General features: G+C 30.4%; 1 protein-coding gene across 1 annotated transcript; it reads right to left on the reverse strand.

Moving 5' to 3' along the window:
• Positions 1-2,711: 2,711 nt before the first annotated feature.
• On the reverse strand, positions 2,712-6,403 carry LOC102627918 (cytochrome P450 734A1-like). The gene is made up of 4 exons (XM_006493409.3): positions 5,865-6,403; positions 4,705-4,949; positions 3,759-4,119; positions 2,712-3,310 (listed from the first exon to the last, which is right to left on the reverse strand). Exons 1-4 carry the CDS (start codon positions 6,357-6,359, stop codon positions 2,891-2,893), a joined length of 1,521 nt encoding a protein of 506 aa, XP_006493472.3. The 5' UTR covers positions 6,360-6,403; the 3' UTR covers positions 2,712-2,890.
• Between the last annotated feature and the right edge of the window lie 20,181 nt (positions 6,404-26,584).

Genomic DNA, 26,584 nt, shown 5'->3' on the forward strand with positions numbered 1-26,584 from the left:
ACGATGAACCTAGTTAAAGTCGATTACTACTGAAACTAACAATTGTAAGCAAATAAAAAAAATAATTGCAGCATGAAATAGACTAGATAAATTTCGTAAAAGAATCGAATGATAATGAAGTAGCTGAATGATCAAACTCTCTTCATGGGTTGACTGTTTTTCGTCAAATTAACACCAGTTGCTACAGCAATTCCTACAGCATTGGGCAGAATCACTTTGCATCCTCAGTTGTCGCGTGTTGGACTTCTCATACCCTTAAGTATCCTAACAATGACCAGTTGATATTCTACCTAAGGTATGACATTATGAACATCTACTTTCTCTACCCTGCAAAGTGAATGTCTATGTCTAGTTCTTCACAAATCTTAACTTCAAGTTTAGCCCTTATGAGATTCAAGAAAAATTTAATCTAAGAAACTCAAATTAAGATCAAGTATTACTTCAATAATATCCACTAAGACAGGCCCTTTTGCGACTCTATCTTAACTCGAACCATTAAATGGGTGGTCAACCGAAATAACAGTTATAATAATAGCTATTAGAGTAACATGCTACAACAACTCATAAGAACAGTTAAATACCCATTTAGATTGTTTTTCACTCAACTACATGCAAATTTAGTTCATACTTTGAAAAAGAAAAACAATAACAAAATATTGGTCATGAAATATATCGGTTTAAACGAAGAGTAAAGAAAAGAACAAGTAAGGAACGCTGAAATTAATTTAATTTATTGACACACTAGTATCAATAATTTATGATACTTATTTGTTAAAAATAAAAAATAGTACATATGTACACAATTACTGACATTTTTTAAAAAGTGTCAAAAAATTAAGTGTCAGTAAATATCATTTTTGTAGTAGTGGGAATAGTAGCTCTAATTGCAAAATTAAAAAAAAATATTGACAATGATTGGTGAACGCCATTAGCTATCAAGTATGTTCTATTAATTTCTTTTTTTCTTTTAGCACTTATTTTTTAGTAAACAATTGTGGAAAATAGTTAGTTATGCTACTAAAGTCTAAGTCACAAATGTTTACCAAGCATAAAATACCTTAAGAATTTCATGAAAATTGGGAGTGCAATCTGGGTTAGGATTCATTTGTTTTGGAAGAAATTTAGATTTATTATAAATAGATGTAGACAATTTTAAAACCCTAAAACTAATTAATTAATCAACTTAATTAATTAAATTTCTTAACAAAATAAAGCCTGAGAAAATCTCCTGTATAATTAACCTAATTATATTAAACACAAAATTAATAAGTTAAATTAATTTTGAAAAATATTGTTCATAGTTACTGTTTACAGTTACTGTTCATAATTACTGTTGACAACTAATGTTTACGGTTACTGTTCATCCACATAAAAAATATTAATTTTTCAAAACAAAGTAAATTACAGAAATTAAATGACACGGAGATTTTTACATGGTTCAGATTAATCAATCTTACATCCGTGAGACCAAGCCCATGAAAAGCAATTCACTAAGTTAAAATGTTACAACCTATGGATTTACTAAACCTAATACTCTCACTTATAGTTTATCACCATAAAATTTTCTCAACCTTAGACCAAATTTGCTTCTCTTGAGTAACTGCCACCCCTCTTGATCCGCGATCTTCGCAAAGTAGTCAATAGTAATTCTTTAATTTTTTAATGTCTAGTGATCCAAGATCCACATTGACTTTTCCACATAGATGAAAAGAAATAGTCTTGTTACACGACTTTAAATGAAGAAGATAAGAAAACAAATCAACACAACATTATGCGCCGATTTCAGATTCTCTAGAAAGGAGGTTGAATTTTGCATCTTTGCTTTATGCTCTATGTTCTGATTTTTCAGTTGTGAAATACATTTCTTTATATAGGTATTAGGGTTTCACAAAAATTACAAATCTTAAAAGACTTTAATTCTTTCCAAATAAGAGTTTTTTTCCTCTTATAATTCCTATGAATATAAATAAGAATAAATCTAATATTCTTGTCTTTCTTGTCTCCTAAGAAATATGTAGAGCATTTAATAAACTTCCTAATTGGACCAATTTATTACTCTAAATAAATCTTATGTGCCAATTATAGAATCACAGCATTAATTGACTTGCTAAATTAGACATCTAATTAAATTAGGAAACAAATATTCCTAATAAATTAGAATTTCACTAAATTAGGGAATTAATAAACAAAATAAATTATGCTAACATACTACAATGTTATACTTACATTAGAAATTAGAGGCATAAATTCGCTCACACGCCAATTCATTTTTAATTTTGTTCTAAATGCATTAATAGATTATTTTAAATTTCTTGATACATCACTCATGATTAATTTAGTATTAAGTTTTTAAATTACAATATAAAAAAAATCTATTTACTATTCATATAGTTGACGTTTAAATAAACATTCGAGTAAAATTTGAAAAAAATTAAGTCAAAAAAATTATATTTCAACTTATAAAAATTATCTTCACTAGATTAATATTTTTTTATAATGAACTTTGAAAAAAAAAATCTGCAAATAATTAAAGAAATAATTTTCTTTTAGAGATTAAAAAGATAAGGAAGTTACTTAAATTTAAGGGTTCACAATAACCCCAATATCAATGTTGTAAAACATATACACGTTCATAGAGAAATCTTAAAAAAAAAAAAGACAAATTATAAAATGGACGAAAGTGCCATTCTTTCTTGAGTATTAAAGTTTGTAGTATTTATTGTTGGTAGTATTTATTGTTGGTAATATTATTACACTCTTATTAGACATTCTAAACGAAAAAAAAAAACATTACATGATAAAAGCAGATATTACATCTCCCATTTAGATTTATTGCACAGAAAAACATTAAACCATGCTCACTCCCCAAACAATACACTTAAGCAAACCCTCAGTTTGAAATTTTGCTAAAAACGATTTGTGCACCATGTTGGGGTTGCATTGTGAAGATCAACATGGGAGCATGAACATAAGTTGGAGAAACTACAAAGGAATATTGCCTTAGAATCATCGAAAGGATAATTTTAGCTTCAATCAAGGCAAAATTTTGGCCTAAGCAGATTCTTGGACCCAAACCAAATGGCAAAAATATCCCCAAGTGCTTTGGAGACTCAGTAAATCTCAAGGGATTGAATTGCTCAGCATCTTGGCCCCAAATTTCAGTGTCGTGATGGATAGCAATTGTTGTTATAACGATTCTTGTGTTAGCAGGAATGTGGATGTTTCCAATTGTGACATCTTTCGCTGCTTTCCTTAAGATCAACGGTGATGGAGGATAGAGTCTGAGCGTTTCATTGAGAATCATTGTCACCTGTTGAGAAAAAAATTAGAAAAAGCAACTTTTGAGCATAAAGTGTTTTCTGTAAAGCTAATGAAAGAAAATGATAAAAAAACCCGATGATGTTTGTCGAAATTGATCACTTATCTCTCATATTTTAAAATTCATTTAAATCTCCTTACCACTAAAATGATTATATTATCTTTCAACATTATTGTGTCTTTTATTATTTTACCCATAGAATCATATACATATATCTAAGTCTAATTCTAATGGCTAAATAATAAAAAGAAACTGAAAGTTAACATAATTTTTTTTAACAGCACGGAGGTTTTGATGAGTTTTTGAAACATAAATGAGGAAGAAATTACTATTTAAAAAAAGAAAGAAAGAAAGAAATTACTAACTTGTTAAATCGACAAGGGTTTTAAATATTTTCCCACTGCCGAATTGGCAAGTAATTAAGGAATCAATCACTTACAAGTTTAAGTTCATTCAGCTTGTCGGCAACAGGCTCTTTGTCACCCAACACACGAAGCACTTCTTCTCTGGCCTTGTGCTGCCAATCTTGATGCTGTGCTAAGAGCACAATTGCCCATGTCAAAAGATTAGCTGTTGTTTCTTTTCCTGCAAAGTAAAAGCCCTTGCATTCATCAATTATTTCATCCACATCTAGCATTTCCTCTTTGCCGTCAGGATTTTTGTGAGGAGTCATCAAAGAAGTAAGCAAATTTCTCGAATTCTCAGCCGATTTTCTGTTACTTTTGATCAACCTCCACACTGATTCTCGGATTTCTTTCTCCAATTTCCATCTCATTCTGTTCTTCTTTGTCGGCACATATCTGCGTACACACACACACACATATTATACTAATTTAAAAAATATGTATCTATTGTATGTAAATGTACAGTAATCATTTGGCTTACATTTTAATGAGAAAGTCTTAAGCAAGACAATCTCCATGTAGAATGTCACTGTGAGATTACCCAATTGATGATAAATCGAGAAATAAATTTGAATTACATGTAATATTTTGTGATTAGGTTATCATATAATGGTGAAGTGATGGGCAGGAACGCATCTATGTTGAGACCTGAGGGGTTGGGGGGTCGAAAAATATTTCAGATATATTGAAATTCAAGCAAACTTCTGTGTATATGTGAATTTTGACACCTTAATATACAATAGTTTTTATGTTATAGTCTCTTAAACTTATTGCTTTCATTCATGACCCTCTCGAACAAGATCCTGACTCTGCCATTAGCTGGTGATATAAACGATCTCACGATCTAACTAATGAATTATGAGACTAGCGAATTTTCAATATATATGATATTAAATCAGAACTCATGCATCAAAGTGTAACTAATTAGACTTTTAAGTTTCGAGATTATATGAATTGAGAAAAATAATAAAATAAACTCACTTGAACCCGGGAAAATAGACACTTCTCATAGTATCAGAGGCAAGATACATTTGCTCTTCTTGCAACATGAAGATACGTTTTCCTTCTGAGTAACTGCTTCCAAAAGCCGTTTTCGATATAATATCTGCTGATAGATTATTTATTTCTTTGTTCACTTCCATCTCGAATTCTTCTTCTCCTCCTCTTAATTGCTCCCATTTCTCCAGCATGTGTGTGGTGCTCTCAACAAGATCCGGCACCCATGCCTGTTTTCAAAATGTGTTTAATTTGTTGCCCATCAAATGAAATAAATGAGATGTTTACCGGCCATGTCTAAATATAGACTAGGGATGGCAATGATATTAAATTTTGTTATTGACCTCCTCAAAATTTCAAATCATATTCCCACGACCTATGATATATTATGTATACTGGTATAAAATTCAGAATGAAAGCATTTGATCCGGCACCCAAGCTTGTTTTCAAAATGTGTTTAATTTGTTGCCCATCAAATGAAATAAAGGAGATGTTTACTGGACATGTCTAAATATAGACTAGGCATGACAATGATATTAAATTTTGTTATTGAACTCCTCAAAATTTCAAATCATATTCCCACAACCTATGATATATTATGTATACTGGTATAAAATTTAAAATTTAGAATGAAAGCATTTGAAACTTAATAAGGTGTGAAAAAAAAAAGATATTTTCATTAGATATACCAAATAGCATTGCATTGTCCTATACCCCAATAAAGAAAAGTAACAAGTTAATAATATTCTACAATTTAATTGGGTTAATTGTCAAGAGTAATGCTAAATTAATGGACTCGCTACCTTTAGCCGACCTTTTAAAAATAAGAAGTGTAAGACATTTAAGATTTTTTTTTTTTTTTGAGTGTTGCCGGCCAGCTCCCACGATGAACTTTATAGTAGACCACGGCAATCTGAAGGAAAATTTTATTAATAAAAAAAAAGAGAAAAATGACGCCTAACTAGGATGTAATTAATGGCCGGCACTCATGAGCCATGATCAAATTTACATATCTGGAATGAAACCTCTTACCCATAACCAGTTTAGTAAACCCAATTAATCCTTCATCGAACTCCAATATTCAAAAAATATAAACAAAGATTAAATATTAGATATTATAGCGTTTGAGAGAATATTATTAGCACCTTAATCTTTGGTAAATTGTTGAACGCCTGGTTGACGATTCTCCTATGGAAACTCCATTTCTCACCAGTCAAGCCAATAGTTCCCTGAGCAAAGAGCATTTTAGTCAAAGGATCCCAATCATTTTTCTCAAAGAATCCTTTACCAGTGGTTTGAAGAATCTCCTTGATCATATCTGGGTCACCAATGTTGATGTTAGGCAAAGGGCCACCCCAAAGGAAGAATGTTTTGCCATATTTGTCAGCAAAATTAGTGTAAAATGGCGCAACACGATGAAGAAATTTGTTAGGGTTCGATGGATCCACAGTTGATCTTTCTGCTTCTTCAAACATGGCCATGCCTTCGCCAATATTTTTTATCAAAGAGTAATCAGGTCCATTAATGCCTTGCTTTTTGAAGTGTTCTTGAACTTTCAATGGAGCCCATAACATTACATGTAGTAGTTTCAAGATGAAGAGAAGCAAAAAGAAGAGAGCAATAAAGACAAATGGATGCATGTTGATTTTGATGTGTTGTAATGTGAGAGAGTAAAGAAGCGGAAGTGAAAATTTAAGGCGATGTGTTTGCATTTGGTGCATGCTCTGAATTTATAGGGGATTTATTTTTGTGAATACACTTGCTTTTACTAGAGAATTTGATGCATGAGACAAAAGTTAGAACATTCAAATGCATGAGACAAAAATTAGAATATTAAGAAAATATTAAGGATTAAGATTTCCTCATTTCCTTTTTAATAAAAATATGTGTGGGAATTTATTTAGTTAAAAATTTAAAAGTATTCCGATCAAGAAATGATCTTAATTTAAAGGGAGCCTCTAAGTTATATTTAATATAACATACACAATTTATCTCAACCACATAAATTATAGGTCCCATAATTTTATGTGGTTGAGATGAATTATGTAAGTTACATTGAGTGTAACTTAGCACTTGCTTAATTTAAATATTAAACTCTTATATAATTGTTTAAATGCAGTGACGAAGTAAAAAAAAAAATCTCTAACAGTCAACAAATTATTGAAAGAAAAGAAAAATCGATATGATTTTGACAACTCGTAGGACGGCAACAAATAACTTCTACAAAAGTTTCTTGCCGAAAATTAAATATTTTTTTTGTTACTGACTGATTCAACTTCCTTGTTTTCTTCTTGGGCTTATATTTGTTATTGTTTTCATCTCAAGTGGTCTTCGTAGTACATTTTAATTATAAGAATAAAACTCAAAACTGACAAAGAATTGGATATTTTACTATTTAAAATCAGATGATTGTTGTTTCTAGGATAGAAGTTCAAGTGTTTTGGGTATCTGTGGGAGTAGATTTTTCCCTCTCTTCAAATTACTCACACAATAATTAGTTTTAGGGGTGGGCAAACGGTTCGCTTTTTGTTAAATTGAACCGATCCAAATCAAAATTTCTTGGTTCAATTCAGTTCTAAAAGGCAAAAATCGAACGGTTTAAAAATTGAGAAAGCAATTGGTTTGTGTTCGGTTAAGGTGAAAATTAAGGATGGCAATGGGGTGGGGTGGGGGTGGGGAGGCCTACCCCATTCTCTACCCTATTAGAAATTTTTACCTCCATTCCCCACCTCATTCTCTAATAAATTTAGTGGGGTGGGGATAGGGAATTTCCATGTGGGGAATGCTTTCCTCATCCCCACCTCATTCTCCATTTATCTATTTTATATTAGGTATAAATATATGATTTCAGTAAGTTAAAAATTAGAGACTTAAAATAAAATCATCACTATATTATAAAGTATTTAAATTCTTTTTAAAAAATATCTAAAAGTTTGAAACAATATCTTAAAATGATATTAAAAGTGAAAAATATTTAAAGAGTGTAGCACTTTAAAAGAGAAAAAAAAATATAACAATGTTTCATAGTTGAAAAATATTGTAGGGTTTTCTTTCATTCATATCTTGTTTATATTGCATAAAAATTAAAAAAAATTAATTGACATTATAATTCATAAAATAAAAATTATTAAATAAGAATTAAAAATATATTTATATATAAATGGGGATTGGAGTGGGGGTGGGATAGGAAATCTAAAATCAAACCCTACCCTATGAAGAATTTGTGAATTATTTTCCCTCCATTTCCCACCCCATTCTCCAAAAATTATTTAAAATTTTCTCCATTTAGAATGGGGCTCCATAGAACCCCAAACCCGTGGAGGATTTTGTCATCCCTAGTGAAAATCGAACTAAACCGACAAACTGATCGGTTCTTCTACTTGAAACAAAAAAAAATTAAAAATATAAATATAAATAAATGAAGAATTTCTAAACCCTAAAATCACATACACACACAACCCCGTCCCCATCTCTCTCACACCAGTCGACACACACCCTCACCATCTCTCTCCTCATCTCACATCGACACAAACACTCCCCATCCACCGTCGTCACTTATCAGCCACCCGTTCGTTGTTTATCTCACCATGACGCTGCTGTCATTGCCACTGTAGTCAGCCTGTCGTAGTTCGTCCTGTCGCGTTTGTGTCAGCCTCGCCTTGGTTCATCAAGCTCGTGTCAGCCTCCCCTTTCGTTCGTCGCGATCGTATCGTTGGCAGCCTGCCATTGCTATCGCGTCGGTGTAGTTATGTAACTTGTGTTGGCTTTTTTTTTATTTATTCATTGATTATTCCTTAAAAAAATTCCTTAATTTGTGAGTTGGGATTCTTAGATTGGGATTAAATTTGTTGTTGTTTTATAAATAAGTTCTCTGAATGAATCAAGAAGCTAACGAGCAATATTTTCACCAGTAAAATGGTATCGTCATCCAAACTAAACAAAGTCGAACCATTTCGAACCGAACCAAACTTTAAAACTAAACCGAACCAAACTGAAATTTCAGTTCGGTTTCAAATTCAGTTTGTATTCAGTTTCAATTTTGAAAAATCGATCGATTCCAATTTGGTTCGGTTCTAAGCTTGAACTGAACCAAATTGGATAGTGCCCAGCCCTAGTTTATAGATGTGCTTGACTTCGATAGACTCAACAGAGTTTTTATCGATAAATGTTATCCCTTAAAAATTTTAAAATAATATTCTTATGCATAGAAAAATATCATTTATTTATTAACTAATTTTGAGTTCTTAATAAATTCGAGGGAACAGGTTTGATTCATTTTAGGAGAAAGTTTGAGATAGGACAGTTCTTATTTGCCCCTCCAACAAAATTTTAACTAATGCTTGAAATTTTGTCTCTTATTTATCCTAGCTATTAGAGATGTTCAAAATACTATTCAATTTGTTCAATCTGTAGAAATACAAATAGATTGGATTGGATTGGATTGAAAATTCTAAAATCTACAGTTGATGGATTAGATATGTATTTACTTGTAGAAATCCATAAATTTACAAAAGAAGAAGAAGAAGAACAACAACAATAATAATAATAAATTTTATTTAATTTAAACAAAAAAAATAAAACCTGTAAATGTGGCATTATTAGTAAATAAATAATCTAAAATGCAGTAACAATAAGAGTACATTGTATCTTATCCAATAATAATATAAAATAAAAATCATTTAACAATTAAAAATATAGTTGCCTAAACAACATTATTGGAAAAAAAATATTTTTATTTGTTGTATATTTCAATTAGTTTATCTTTGTTCAAGTAAAAATAAGAAATATGAATTGCAGATTGATATTTTGACAGATCTTCCAAAGTTTCAAGTTTCAATGTTTTTATTAATTTAATTCATAATTTTAGTTAATTTTCATATATTGATCTAAACAAATTAGATTTTTTCTTAAACTTTGAATGAATTATTTGAATTTATTTAAACAATCTATTTAGGTTTTATTTTATTTTGAATTTGATGGATCGTAAAATTATTTCTACATTATATATTTTATTAATTATTTGGTGCATTTGACAAAAAGAAAAATTTTTAATTCACAAAAATAAAGTAAAATGGTTGATTAGATGTGAATTGTGTCAATTTCGCATTCAAATGGATTAGATTTTAATTTATTTCACAGATCCATGAATTAGCTTGAATTAAAAATCTATTATCTACAAAATCATGGATCAAATATGCATTAATGTTTGATCTGCAAAATCCTACTCACGAACGCCCTTATTTATTACTCACGAATGCCCCTATTTGTTAGTCCCATGATCTGGGGTTGATTTTCACATCATTAATTGTACCTTTTTACCCTTGGCGTCGACGATTTTAGGCCATTTTAATTTTTTTTCTTTTATGAGTCTTGATATTAATATTACATTCTTAGTCGAGGTCTATTTAATTAATTTGAAATGGGTATCCATGTGGCTGAGCTCTAACAGCTCAGGCATAACAATGCAATTATCAGGGATGCGCTTTACCACTGAACTAATCGCCTGTCGTGCAGGCCTATTGCTAAGGGCGCTCTATGCTAAAGTGAGAAAAGCCCAATCCTTTCTTTCTTTTGTACGCCCTAGTTAGGAGTTTGATGTGTCTTCAGTATCAGGATGAGAAAAGAAAGAAGGGCAAGACTCAAAGCTGCCCCTTTTTTGAAGACGAGAATTCCACTTGCGAATCCCAGGCTCCCAGCATACCCCGGGTTGGGATGGGTAGGCCCACCACTTCACGTTCACTTAGGCCCAGGCCAAGTCAGTTGGGGGACCTTGTCGAGCTCCTCCCCCACCCCCAACCCAAAAAAAAAGAACCTTGGTCAAGGACCTTGTCGTCGGGGTCCTCCAAATAAATAAATAAAAAAAGAAAGAAAATTAGTCAAAGGTCTATTTAATTAATTTGAAATGGATGCTGACCCCTAATTAATTAATAATTTTTATTTTATTTTCTTTATAAAGCTTGAGAAGAGATGCCATCGCAATTTACAAACATGCACGAAACTAATTAAATTGTGATTCATGGCTTGCTCAGTTAGAGATTAATTCTTTCATGTTGATTCATCCAATAAATCGTACGTGTAGTTGTTAGATTGCCATTTCCTTCAAACAAAAAGAAAAATCAAGCATGTCGCTGCCTTGTGGTTGTGGCAACCTACTATTTCAATTAGAGGTCGATTTCTTCACTCACGAATACGAGAAAAGAATAAACATGACTTTTAAATATTAGTGAGAGTATTAATTTGAACTTCGTTATAATAAAATTGATTTATATTAGTCTAAATAAATTTTGTTTATTATATAAAATAGTGCACTTTTGATTGCAAAGATATTAGTACTAAAAACAATTCTCATAAATCAAACATAATTAATTCTAGGGAGTGTCAATTTCTTCCCTATTGAAATTAAAATGATACCGTAATTAAAATTACGGCATCAATACTGTAATTAAATATAAATTATGTAAATGAAACATAAAATTTGTCAATCAACATTAACTGTGAAATAAAACATAAATTTTAGAAATAAAACATAAGAATCGTAATGGAAGGTAAAAGGAGTAAATTAATATAAAACTGATAAATCGATGTATTATTATTAAATAAAACAAGAACTTGTAAATGTAACATGAAACTCGTAAATCAACATTAAGTGCAAAATAAAACATAATTTTTTGAAAGTAAACATAAGATTTGTAAATAGAAGATAAAACAAGCAAATTAATATAAAACTAGTAAATTGATGTATTACTAGTAGATAAAACAAAAACTTGTAACTATAACTTAAAACTAGTAAATCAACATTAACTGTAAAATAAAATATAAATTTTGCAAATGAAACAAAAGAATTGTAAAGAAAAAGTAAGATAAGTAAATTACTATAAAACTGGTAATTTGATGTATTACAAGTAAATAAAACAAAAACTTGCAAATATAACATAAAACTAGTAAATCAATATTAAGCGCAAAAGCATAATTTTTGGAGATGGAACATAAAACTTGTAAATGGAAGGTAAAGCAAGTAAATTAATATAAAACTAGTAAATTAATGTATTAATGGTAAATAAAATAAAAACTTGCAAATATAACATAAAACTAGTAAATCAACACTAACTATAAAATAAAACATAAATTTTGAAAATAGAACATAAAACTTGTAAAAGGAAGGTAAAATAAATAAATTACTATAAAGCTGGTAAATTGATGAATTACTAGTAAATAAAACAAAAAATCACAAATATAACATAAAACAAGTAAAACAACATTAATTGCAAAATAAAATATAAATTTTGTAGATTATGCCTAAAACTTATGAATAAAAGGTAAAATAAGTAAATTAATATAAGAGTTACTACCGAAAAAAAAGTTCACAATTGTAAAATAAAAACTCATTTTAATGTTTATTACCTTATATATATATTCTTTTTTATTTAAATTGAATAACACTAGTTTTGCATTTATGTAATAGATGTGATGCTTTATTAAGGATGAATTTATTCTCAAAATCAGATTTTGAAAAAAATATTATTTTAATATCTTCCATAGTTGTTGTAAGATGAGGTTATTTTGCATGTTTCTACACTTCCTTAACAACAACCCTAAATGGTCTCTAAGTATAAGTAAGAAGTTTAAAACTACATGAAGTATGGACAAGACTCAAAATAAGATCTAATTTTAGTGATTTATCATATATGTGTTGAGTAATATAAGAATTTTTTATTTATTTTGTTTTTGCTTGATACATATCAAGATAAATAATTGTGCTTAATTAACTTGTGTAATAAATAAATATTATTATAGAAAATGGGAAAAAAAGTACTCAAATGTCGTAGAATAAATATAGAATTTATGGTTAAACGAATTCAATAAAACTTATTCCACTTTTTTTAGTATATTTTTTTGTTTAATTAATGAAAAAATTTTCTTTGTTTAATGAAAGAAAATATTTTTTTTGTAAATGAATAAAATATTTTTCACTAAATCTCTGTAGAAACAACTTTAATATTTTAAATAATTAATAATCTTATATGAATTTACTGATTTCACTTTACATTTAGTAGTTCTATGTGTAACTTATAATATTTATGTTTATCATGGTATTGATGCCGTAATTTTTATTATGACATTATAGAATTTTCCTTGAAGTTAATATGTATTATTTATCTTTCTATTGTTTTCATAATATTCAAAAACCCCCTTGTCACAAAAAATTTAATAGAAAAGAGGGGATAAATTGATCATTTACTTGATAATTTATCTTGAGAATATGAAATATATATTTATTATAAGAAAAATATTTAAAAAAAAACAAAAAGTACAAGAAAAGTATCTTAATATTATTATTTTTTTCAAATCAAAACATATATTTCTTATTCTTAATTCTTAAATTTTTTATTGTAATTTCTATTTATATTGTTTATTTAATTTATAATAAATATGAATAAAATTATATTTAGAAATAAGGATAATACAGTAAAATTATATTGTCGGGGGATTATTGGCTAGGGTAGAGTTATTTGAACCCACCAAAATACTCTTTAAACCCATTAACTTAATAGACCTATCATCAAAATTTAAAATTTTTATATTTTATTATGTAGACCCATCTTAATGCCTATTATACCCTTATTAGTTAATTTATCATAATTTATGTAATTTTTTATTGACGATTTCTTCAACCTTTTTTCGCATCTCTAGTTATTTTGGATTTATCTCCACCATATGTGAAGTTTTCACTCCCACTTCACTATTTTTCTTTTCCATTAATTTTTCCATGTATTTTCATAAATCTAAGACTAGGTAAACCACAGTGAATAACAAAATCTCTACCCCACCAACTATTTTTCTTTCTGTATACAAAATTCTTGACCAAAAACTGAGAATTCACTACTGAATCCCATGAAAGTGGGCTAGAAAGGTCTTTTCCGGCCAAATGTTTTTGGTCAAATACGACTTCGATCTTTATTCTATTAACGTTAAAGATGAGATAAAAATCAAATCAAGCTGCTTCACGTTTAAACTAAGAATCAATGGCAAATCGAGCAAATAACTTTTGTTCCTCTTGCATTGTCCTTCTTTCCTTAGTAAAGGACATCCCTTAAATTGATAAATTCATGCTTTGTAATTCCAATTGTTTGAATTCCCATTGACCAAAGTGAGAGGACAATTCAGTGAAGATCAAGATGGGAGAATTTTTTCTTTTTTTTAAACCGTATTACCTTGTTCATAATTGTAATTTACATTGGAGATAAATTAGTAATAAAAATGCTCATTAAAAGATGGGTCTAATGAATATTTTAGTAGGTTCAAATAATTTCATCCTATTGAATATTATGAAAACAGTAAAAGGATCAACATTATCTATTAATTTCAGTAGGGAAAAAGCTAACAATCTCCCTTAATGCAAAAATGGCACAAATAAATTTACGAAAAAAATGATCAAAACAACCCTAGTAGTGTAGATAAATATATCATTTCCCTTATTCCCTCTTCATGTTTCAAAGCTCATCAAGACTTCCTGCTGTTGACAAAATGATTAACTTTTAAGTTTTTAACTTTTTTTTAATTGTATATTTTATATTTTGATCCTTGATGTGATAAAATGATTAACTTTTAAAAAGTGATTAAGAAAATTATCAAAACAACACCAATAGTGCAGATAAATATATCATTTCCCTGATTCCCTCTTCATGTTTCAAATCTCATCAAGACTTCCTGCTATTAAGAAAATGATTGACTTTTAACTTTTTTGTATTGTATCTTTTTTATTTAATCCTTGATGTGGTAAAAATCCTCCGTTGATCAATAAAAATTTTTAGATTTAGCAATTTTTAAGGGATATTTCTAGTTTTGGCCCTACTGAAATTATATCACTCACTCCCTTATTGTTTTTATAATAGTTAATAACCCCATGGCAACATTATTTTGCAGTATTATTCTTTTTTTCAAATGCAATTTTATTCATATTTATTATAAATTAAATAATCATATAATTGAAATTTATAATAAAAAAATTGAAGTACTAAAAAAAGAAATATATGTTTCGATGTAAATAAAAAATAATAATAGGATTTTTTATTCTTTTTGTTATTATTTAAACATTTCTCTTCTAATAAATATATATTTTATATTCCCAAGATAAATTATCAATCAAATGATCATTTACTCCTCTTTTCCTTTAAATTTCTTAGTATAAGGGTGTTTTGAATATTATGAAAATGGTATGGAGATAAATAATTATATTAACCTCAGAACTTGCCTTAATTATTAAAATAAGACGAAGTTTTGATCATTTTCTCATTAATTAATCAACCGAATTTGAGGAGTCACAGTCTAAACGGAAACTTTATTTTTTATTGTATACAATTGATTAAATAAATTCGTGAATGCGAACTATATTTATGTCTGCTTATAGTCTTTAGATTTTTCTATATAAGGTAAGGATATATATGGATCACGTTGAAAGTTATCCATAGTCAAGGAAATCTTTTTAGAATATAATATTTTATGAGAATAAAAAATTTTATATAGCTAGCTATTTCTGGTTCAACTTTGATTTCTGTCTTGGACTAATTTTCTCCCCAAAATTTCTATCCACACGGCCATTCAGGACAAATGGTGCCAAAAGTTTATTTTTTGAAGAAAATCTCAAAATTAAATGTGTGCATCATAATACAATGAGAGCATGTTGGAGATTGTGATGAATATTATCAAATAATCTGCTCTCCAAGTATATTCAAGTTGATTTGATTTGTTCATTTAAACATAATAAGTAATTATCGAAGTTAAACATAATTTGACGAGAGTCTGCTTTAGACCTTCCCTATGTTTAAATAAAACAATGTTTTTAATCTTTAGAAGAAGGCTTTGTTTGTATGAAAAATTAATTATTAATATTTTATATAACTTGCAAGGGAGAATGTCAAGGTTCTTTTTAAATAAATTTTTATATTTATTTAAGAAGGTAAAGGGATGATAAAATTAAAATTAAAATTTTAACTGAATTTTTTAAAATTTAAACTTAGGTATTTAATTAAATAAAATTATTTAAAAACCCTTCGACCAAGTCTCTAAAGAGAGTGCGTATTACATAGGCTGTGATTAATATTCATTCCCAGCTTCCATTCGTGTAATCAAACCCACTCTTATTGGGTAATGTTGTATGAATGTGAGGATATTTCAAAATACCGAATCCTGCAAAGTTAAATATGAATCAAATTACAAGTGTTCAAATTTAAATGTTAATGAGGAAGTTATGATTGTTATAAAAATAATGTTGAAGGAAGTTGAGAGGAGTTGAAAGAGACTTAAATTAAATGGTGGCTATTCGAAAAGGTGTTTTGGATAGACACCATTAATCTATAAATAGTAATCGATAGATTACTACAAGAGATTAACTTTTTCTTAACTTCTTCTTCAACTCTACTTCTTATATATTCCAAACTCTACCACATAAGTCATCGTATTATATTTATTTACTGCTATTCCACATTGTTGTATTTGAGTGTGCACTCTTACAACAATTACAGTCATTGTATTCTGGGGACTATCTATCAACAACCTATTTGCACCAAAATATTATTTTGAGGGACAGAAATAGTCTTAAGGACAGTGCTCAGCACGCCTTGACTTTCTTTTTATTTATTTTTTTCGGCATCTTATTTATTATCTTAATTTCATCTACAACATTCTTAAGACTATTTCTTTCATGGATGCCGTAACTGATGCTTCATTGATGGCTGCCACCAAAGCCTTACCTAACACATCAAAAATTGAACCGTTTGGTGGGAATTTTTTCAAGCGGTGGCATGATCGAATCTGTGATACATTGGATGTAATGAACCTTGCTGAATTTCTCACAGAGCCTCCAGCAGATTCCGACTCTGAAAATTATGAGGAATTACTTCAAAATTGGATTAAATGCAAATAAGGTATGCCGAAGTACCATTCTCAACACTCTTTCAAATTAATTATATGATGTTTATTCACAGCACAGGTTTGCATATGAAATTTGGGCTCAATTGAAGAAAAAATATATCATAGAAGATGCTGGAGCCCAAAAATATGCCATTGCTAATTTTTTAGATTTCAAGATGACGGAAGATAAGGAAGTGACTTCTCAAATTCATGGCTTCCATTTGCTTATTAATGATCTGAAAAATGAAAATATCATTCTTCCAGAGTCTTTTGTGGTTGGTTACCTAATTGAAAAATTGCCTGACTCATGGAAAGATTATAAGAAAAATAATAAGCATGAAAGGAAGCATCAGAATTTGGAGGATGCTATTGTTCATATCCGAATTGAAGAAAAACATGGACAAATGGATCAATTGGAGAAAGCCAAGGAAATTACTTCTAAGGCTAATATAATCGAGAATGAGGCTCATCCAAGCAAGAATCAAAAGCCCAACAAAACGTTTTTCAAAATTAAAAAGACCACATTCAAGAAAAAAAAAAAGGCAATTGTTATGTTTGTGGCAAACCTGGACATTTTGCTAATAAATGCAGATACAGAAAAGGGAGATCACAAGCCTCCTAAGGCCAATTTGGTCAATGGGGAAGATTTTATTGCCGCTGTGGTGGTCTCTCAAGCGAACATGGTTGCTGCTGAGGGAAAGAAAGAATGGGCGATAGATTCTGGCGCTACCAAAACACATTTGTAGTGATATAAATTCTTTCTTTGAGTATGTTCAATTGAGTGATGGAGAAGAACAAGTGTATCTTGGTGATTCCCACTCTATTCCAATTATGGGAAAAGGGAAAATTCTTCTCAAATTGATTTCTGGAAAAATTCTTTCATTGAACAACGTACTATATGTTCCCAAGATTAGATATAATTTAATTTCTGTATATGTACTTGGGAAAGCGGGTGTAAAAGTCTCCTTTGAAGGGGATAAAATTGTAATGACCAAAAATGGGATTTTTGTTGGGAAAGGATATTCCAGTGGTGATTTGTTCAAGATTAATGTACTTGACACAAATATTAATAATAAAGTCTCTCCTTCCTCTTATATTGTTGACTCTATTGATTTATGGCATGATAGTTTAGGCCATGTGAATTTTTCTTATTTAAAGAAAATGAAAGATATTGGCTTACTGTCTAATATTAGTGTATCAAATTATTAATTTTTTTGCTCATATCAAAACATATATTTCTTGTTTTTAATGTTTAATTTTTTATTTAGTTTCTATTCATGTGATTTATAATAAATATAAATAAAAGAGTAGTTGAAAATAAGGATAATATTGTAAACTTATGCTGTCATGAGGTTTTTTGGCCATTATGAAAACAACATGAGGATAAATGGTATATATTGATTACTATAGGGGGAAAAGTGGCAATCTCCCAGGAACATTGGAAAATATGATATATGTGTGGAGTCTAAGTCCACAAAAAGACATGTAACCCAATTCTTAAGTGAGAAACTAAATTACTCAATTTAATTCACAATGACCTTGGAGATTTAAAACAAACCATGACCATAGGAGGTAAAAGATTCTATGTCAAGTTTATTGATGATTTCTCAAGATATACTAAGGTGTATTTATTGAGAAATAAAGATGAGGTGGGTGAAAGGTTTTCAATTTATAAAAATGAAGTTGAAAATCAACTTGGGAAGAAAATAAAAAAAAAATTAAGAACTGATAGAGGAGGGGAGTATGAATCTAACATGTTCAATGACTTTTGTGAGAATCATGGCATTATTCATGAAATTACACATCCTTATTCACCTGAATCAAATGGGATTGCTGAAAAGGAAAAAATAGAACTCTAAAAGAAATTATGAATGCAATGCTTGTAAGTTCTGGGGCTCCTTTGAATTTGTGGGGAGAAGCTATTCTTACAGCTTGTCATCTACAAAATAAAATTTCATACAAGAAAACTGGTATGACCTCATACGAGTTATGAAGAAGTTTTCAGCCTAATTTATCATATCTCAAAGTGTAGGGGTGCCTTGCAAAGGTCTTAATAACTTATCCTCAGAGAAGCAGGATAGGACCTGAAACTATTGATTGTATGTTCATAGGATATGCTCAAAATAGCACTACATATAGATTCTTGGTACTTGAAGATAAAAATAAAGTATTTGATCTAAATACTATTATTGAGTCTAAAAATGCCGAGTTCTTTGAATTTATTTTTCCTAAGAAAGTGCATATAGACACAACATTACCTCAAGTCGATTTACAGAGTAACTCTTCTGAAAGCTCAAATATTGAATTAAGGAGAAATAAAAGAATAAGAAAAGTTACTGATTTTGGTGGTGATTTCTGTCTTTTTAACTGAAAATGATCCTCAAACATTTGAGGAAGCTATGACTTCACATGATGCTCCATTTTGGAAAGAGGACAGGGGCAGATGCAGCATGTAAAAAGAAATTGTAAAAAGAAAAGAGAAAAATATTTTAGTTTTCTAATTAGCCCTCGTTAAATTTATTGAAATAGCCACTATAAATTATAAACCCCATAAAATTTAAACTTTAACTTTTAAGAATTATAAAACCTATATTTTAATTAAAAATAATGATAGCCCACCACTCAAAATATTTTCTATTCTAAAAAATAAGATTAATTCTTTCAGTTTCTATAATAATAGTAAAGAGAACGTTTTCAGTTATGAAACTCATGAAAAATTATCTTTGGAATTGGATGAGATAAATGATAGTTTGGTTGTTTATATAGGAAATAATAAATTTAATAATATTGATGACGAGTCTATCACATAACATTTTTAAAATATGAAATTCCGTAGAGAATAATTATAAAGGTATTAACAAATATTTTATATATTCAAAATTTTAGTTTTTTATATTTTACTATTATCTAATTTAGCCACCGGTAAATTATTCTTTTAGATCCGCCACTGAAGGAGGTTGTCAATAATGAGATATATTCAATCATGAGTAATCATGTAGGGGAAATTGTTGACTTACCTCCTCGTGTCAAGCCAATTGGATGTAAATGGATATTTAAAAAGAAGTTAAAGGCCGATGGATCAATTGACAAATATAAGGCAAGATTAGTTGCCAAAAGATTTACTCAAAAGAAAGACATAGATTATTTACTCATCTTCACTAAAATAGCTCATGTAATGCTTATTTGCCTCGACATCTCCGGTAGCGTGTAACTTTTCTATGAAAACCATCCTGGAGACTTTTTTATTCAATATCTTCTTTTGAATCTCTTCAAAATCTTTAGACTTTGTTGATTTCCATCTCAAAATCCTAGAAAATAAATCACCATAACACTTTGCACATTTATCACCAATGACAGAAACAGCTTCATATGCCCACACCTGTATAATCTATGACACAATTTATTTTCAACTAAAAAAAATTGGTAAATTATAAATAGAAAGATGATGCTGACAACTATCACTAGTATAATATGAATACTTTAAAGTCAAGATCATGGATTTCAATTAGGGAAGAATTCTTATTGATTCAACACAATATATTACAGCAGTAATTATTAAGCACATATTATTTAAGCAATAAGTGAAAATTAGTATCACACAATTAAAAATCAACTACAAATCTATTACTTAAATAAGTAGCTTATTGAAGCAGTACATGAAAAATAACTTAAATATTTTCAGTTTGGGAACAAGAAATTTTTGGGCAAAAAATGATTGAAATAAAATAAAGAGCACTTATTCAACAACTCAATAAGCGATTAATAAATTAGTTTAGTTTTGTTACCAAAAAAGCATGGGGGAAACCATGCACACTATACGTTGCTCCCTTGTATTTAGAATCCGTAGTTGACTTCTTCTTAGGCTTCGCCACACGCTTTACAACGCCTTTTCTCAAACTATCAATGGTCATCTTCAAAGAAATGCATCCCCAAGGAAATTCATTAAACTCGGTAAAATTGTCCACAAGGAGTACATTAGTTTCATTTATATGATTTCTATTCTCTTTTCCAAGTAACACAGACTCAACAAAATACAACATGGCCAGCTTGACCATTTTCATGTCATCATTTGACTCAGCCTGCAAGAATTTTCTACGAAATTCTTTTGTTATGATTGCACAATTTCCATCTAGGAACTCATCAACTATTCTGTAATCATCGTCATTATTTTCAATATCGGGCTCGTACGATGGACTGCAATCTAAGCTTGTCACCAAGGCAAACTCCTTCAATGAAAATTGAATATTTTTACGTTTGATCCTAAACCACAGTGCATTTTCATCTGATTTCACTTCTCTCAATAATATGCTGTCGAGTAATTGAGCAGAAAACTTTAACTCTTTCACATTCAAAAAATGACCGAAACAGGAATGCCTGAAAATATTTTTTTATGCCTCAGAGAGTCTATTTTTAATGTCCTCCACTGCCTCTAATGATGATCGGTTTGAAATCTTTGCTTTGAAGTATTCAGATTCCTTAATTTTCGGTTCCATCTGCATAAATACAAAAAAAAATTATCAATCAATATATAAAATGATTGAAAAGTTACATAATAATATATTTTAAACCAATCATAAAAATTATACGACATACCAGTCGAGTAAATCATTCTTTGCACGACTACAGTCGAGTAAAGTATGCATTGAACTACAGTCCACTATATAAATCATAGATTCTTTGTAACATTGAAAATAAAGTGTTCATACCCGACGCATGTCAAGTGAAGAATTCTTTACACACTGCAGTCAAGTAAACAACTAATTACATGAATATAGTGGAGTAAGGTGTTCATACCCGACTACTGTTGAGCAAAGTATTCTTCACACAACTGCAGTTGTGCCAAGAATTCTTTACACAACTGCTGTCGAGTAAAGAATTCTTTACACGACTACAGTCGGGTAGAAGCCAGATAAAAAATTCTTTACACGACTGCATTGGAGGTTAGAATTCATTACACAACAATAACCCGGTATACACAAAGTAAATGATTCTTTATCTTAGGAGAAAATGCAGAGTAATGAATTCTAGTTAAATTGTCACCATAATGAAAAACCATATCTTTCTAAGAAGTTCCAAGAGCTAGCCTATAGTCTAAACTTATAATGTGTATCTAGATCATCAATTTTAGTTTGTAATAAAAATAATACTTTAAATTTATTATCATTGTTATAATTTATTATCAATGGTCGAGATAATCACGCAATATAGAAGCAACATATATGAGAACTTTTTTGTAACTTAAAAATGTTCCATATACAAGACAACATGACTTTCTCACAACTAGCATCTATAGGATTAGCATGACTCAAAACATTATTTAACAGCAAAAACCAAACCAATAATACCAATTATCCATTACACGACAACAGTCTAGTAAAGTATCCTTTACACAACTACAGTCCAATAAAGTATACATGACACGACTACAGTCTAATAAAGTATACATTACACGACCACAGTCTAGTAAAGTATCTATCACACTACAACAATCTAGTAATGTATCTATTGCACGATTACAATCGAGTAAATTATTTATTACACTACTGTAGTAGTGTACATTCAGGTAAAATATCCATTACACGACTACAGTCCAATATATGAACCATAAATGATTCGTGTAACTATATTAATCATCTACTAATGTACAATTTGCTTTTCCATAGAACAATTATACTCATTCAAATTATTATAGTAAGCCAAGAAGTACTGCATAGAATAAAACTCTCATTATTACTCACCTCAGAATGAGTGAATTCAAAGTTGTCTTCTGCTTAGTGATGATTGAATGCAGATTAAGGTGTAGGTATTCAAAGACAAAAAACACATTTGTTTACTACACTGTCTAGCAACCCACATCCAAATGATCACAAAAACTCAGTTACCAAGACAAAAACTAAAGAAAAAAATAATAGTTATAATGATAATAATAAAAACAAATCCATAGGTGGGCAGCAGTACAAACAAGTACAACAACATTGTTGGGCTAAAAAGTTTCAGTATGTACAATGGTTCATTGGTTCCGTCAAAATGCATTTATTCACTGCATACACAAGTTTGAGTAACTTATAGTGACATGAAGCCGCATAATAGACAACAATTTACAATTCTAATTCCAAACAATAAACCACAAATTTCCACATTATTGCAGCTGAAACAATTGGCCATTTTGTAACCAATCATTACTTTATTCAATTGACTCAATCATATGGTACTAAATCACAAGTATTGAAAATTAAAAACAACAAAAACTTGTGTCAAATCAAATTGCTGAATAAGAAAATCATAAAGTCAAGAAATTTATAATGCTTGCAGCAATCAAATGGCCTCACAATTCTACACAAACTCTCCATCCATCGCTAATCCCCTTGCTTCTTGAACAATTATTAATGAAAAAATAAATTTATCCACCCACTATTTCCACTTCTAAGTAAATATAATGTCAATAGTCCAAAATCAAATTATCTCGTACAAGTTTCCTAAATAACATCTTTCAGTCGTTGAAAATAAAAAAGGAGATATATGTAATGCAGGTTTTTTTAAAATTAAAATTGTAACCCATATCTCCACATAAGCACAACTCCAATACTTTAGCTTTTGTATCAAATTTCCAAGTCACTCAAGATAGATTCTAATGTTACTAACAAATCACACAAATTAGCAAAGCATATATTCGATAAAATCATACTCAACAAGGTGTAACAGTCAAGTTTTGCGGGGTAAATCACCTTTCATTCGCCCAATTTCAATTCAAGGCAGCAAATTTATGGGTTGGAACAAACGGCAACAGAGGCGTGAAGTAACAACAGCAAAGCGTCATTGGTGTTAGCCTCATTTAATAGCGCATCAGAGGGACTGCAATCGAGCCTGGCAAACAGCTCTTCACTCTTTTTTGCTTGCTTATTGGATTCAATCTTGAGGAAGGTTTGAATTAGGTAAAAATGGGTGTTGTGTACGCTAGTCGTGAGAGAGAATTGGGGGTTGTGTTTTACGACTGGTTGTGAGTAATTTGGATGATTTAGGTTTTTAATTAAGGCAATTTCGTAACTGCACATTAGAAAAAGCATATATAAGGAATTTTAGAGTATGAGGGTGTTTTTAGATAAATACCCTATTTTTGGGGTATGCCACGGACAAATCCCTATATCACATGTCTTCTTGAGAGCTTTTTGGTTTTCAATCTATTATGCATTAGCAACTAAATAAAGCAAAGGACACTTTAGGATCCTTTCCATTGCCAAATAAAACTCCAAAGGGAATTATTCTCACTTGGCATAGGTTTATAAAGGGATAGAGAAGCCGATTTCATAGTAAAAGATCAAGAGACCTTGACAGGACCTAATAACGGTAGTCATCATCACCACGAACACAAGGAGGTACGGTTCCTACAGCTTTGAGAATAATATAATGGGGTAACAAAGAAGCAAATGGTCTTATTTCCAAACACCATTGTTATCAACAAAACTAGCCACAAACTCATTTAACATGATGTCAGAGATCGGGCCAAAGGAATAATTTTGAAAGCAGCAGCCCTCCTCCATCCAACAATTTTTCTAGAATCCAACCATTCTCCCATTACTGAGAGCCCATTGAGTCACTTAGAAAACCTCATTCCATATGTTTCCACTCCGGTCTATAATAGAGAACCATACCGAGTTGGAAGTGTGAGAGGAAGATTATCTTTGTCAACACCTTATTTAGTCATCAACATTTTGATCTAAAAACTGTTTGGTGATTCAAGAAGACTCCAACCAATTTTAATAAGCAAAGTTTTATTCATGAGATAAAGATCTTTAAGACCAAGGCCCCACAGAATTTGGGGAGTTGCAGCGTATCCTACGTAATAGTTTATGTGATGATTCTCTTCATCCTACTCTAAATAAAGTGCTTGCAAATCTGATCATTTTTATTTTAAATACTCGTGGAGAGCATGATAGTTTGCATGGAATAGATTGAGAGCGCATGAATGACCGATTGCATTAGAGTGATCCGACCTGTAAGGGAAAGATGCTTTGCTGTCCAACCTGAGAGTCTCAGTTGAACATGACCAATAATGTTTTTGTAAGTTTGGTTGGTTATCCACTTATGAAGCAGAGGCATGCCTAAGTAAATACGAAAATTTTTTATAGCGGTGATTCGAGCTTGTCTCCAATCTTTTTTAACATCAACAGCATGCACATTTTGGGAAAAGAATGTCAGTGTCTTTGTTATTGCAACTTTTTCCAAAACTCATGCAAAAGGTATTAAGCACATTCTTGATCAATTGGACTTGAGTGATAGAAGCTTTTGTCAGCAACAAAAGATCGCTGGTAAAGAAAATATGAGAGATAGGGATACCTTAAGAAGAAAGCTTGATTGGTTTCCATCTTCCTTCCCGAATAGCTTGATTAATATCATGACTTAACCTCTTGATGCAAAGGACAAAGATATATGGTGAAATGGGATCTCCTTGCCAGATTCCTTTACAAGAGATGAAAGATTCTGTGTGTTTCCCATTCCAAAGAAACTACAAAGTAGCAGAAAAGATATGTTCCATGATGAACGAGTGAGATCCTGAGGCACCCCAATTAGACATAAGGTCTCATAGATAAAATCCCAGCTCAAATCTGTCATAGGCCTTTTCAAGATCTATCTTTATCATCATTTGACAATCTTACCCTTCTTTTTCCTCATAGAAAAAGTCACCTCCTGGGCAATAACAATAATTTTAGTTATATGCCTCCCTGAAATAAAGCTTGTCTGATTTGGACCGATAAGATTTTGCAACGCCTAGTTAAGTATTAGTCAGGATCTTGATGACTATCGTATAGAAAATATGATACAAACTAATAGACCAAAACATTTTAAGGCTTGTAAGGTTGTTTTTTTTTTTTTAATTTTGGGTATGAGCATAATTAAAGTCTTGTTGAGTTCAGCAAGAATATTTTTACCGCCAAAGACTTCCTTTCCAACTTTGCACACAGAGGGACCTACCACCTACCACTGAGATTGATAAAAAAATAGCATGTAAACCACGAGATTGATAAAAAATAGCATGTAAACCATCCACTCTAGGTGCCTTCATAGGGTGCATGATAAAAATAATTTGCCTAAATTCCTCGTCATTCATGAGTTACAATAGGCGACACATTGTATTGTTATTCATGCTTGGAAAATTATTTGGAGCAAGATACTCAAAATGTTCCCCCTTTTCCTAGAAAAAAGATTGGAGAAGAAGGAGATAACATTTGCCCAAATATCATTTCGATCGAAAAGCCAACCACTAGAATCATCCTAAATAATTACCAATTTGTTCGCTCTTCTTTGTTGGATAGTTTTTTGATGGAAAAAGCTAGTGTTTCGGTCCCACACTTTATCAATTCCTTTCTAGACTTATGATACCAGATGATTTCTTCCTGATCAAAACCTTTTCTAGATCCTTCTTCACAATAACTTCTAATTGGATAAGATTATTAGTCTGATGAAACTCCAAGGCCTTTTGAATACCACTAGCTCTCGCTGAAAGCCTCCTTTTTCATTTAAAAATGTTTCCAAAAATCTCGTTGTTCCACATATTAAGTTAAGAAGTAAACTATTCAGCCATCTCCATATAATTTTTATTAACATCCCAATTACTTGTCACAAAGCCGAAAAACCTAAGTGAAACTGTCTTTACCCTTTATGAAACTCAACAACATGACAGTCATGAGCCAAGAAGATCAGCAGATTGGATCTTAGGGAGATGATAAACAACTATCTCATGAGCCACCCGAAGCCAATCCTTATTGCACAACTAACCATCTAACTGTTTATGAAGCATCCCCCAAGACTAAGTAAAAATGGTTGGAATCGAAGGTCACACATCTGGTTCCTGTGAAAACCACTCTCTGAATAAATTATGCACGCCAGTCGTATTCCCAACACTCATTTAGGCACCATTTACTGTCTTAGCAAAATTATCTGGAATAGACCAAAGTTG

The sequence above is a fragment of the Citrus sinensis genome, chromosome 7 (genome assembly GCF_022201045.2).
Source record: "Citrus sinensis cultivar Valencia sweet orange chromosome 7, DVS_A1.0, whole genome shotgun sequence".
In the NCBI taxonomy this organism is placed as follows: Eukaryota; Viridiplantae; Streptophyta; class Magnoliopsida; order Sapindales; family Rutaceae; genus Citrus; species Citrus sinensis.

What these genes read in the sequence shown, in the direction of transcription:
- LOC102627918 (XM_006493409.3), bottom strand. Translation starts at nt 6,359, where the DNA reads ATGCATCCATTTGTCTTTATTGCTCTCTTCTTTTTGCTTCTCTTCATC. An exon ending in ACAATTTACCAAAGATTAAG is followed by an intron (nt 4,950 to 5,864) that starts GTGCTAATAATA and finishes TTTTGAAAACAG; the next exon opens with GCATGGGTGCCGGATCTTGT. An exon ending in AGCTGAATGAACTTAAACTT is followed by an intron (nt 3,311 to 3,758) that starts GTAAGTGATTGA and finishes TTTTCTCAACAG; the next exon opens with GTGACAATGATTCTCAATGA.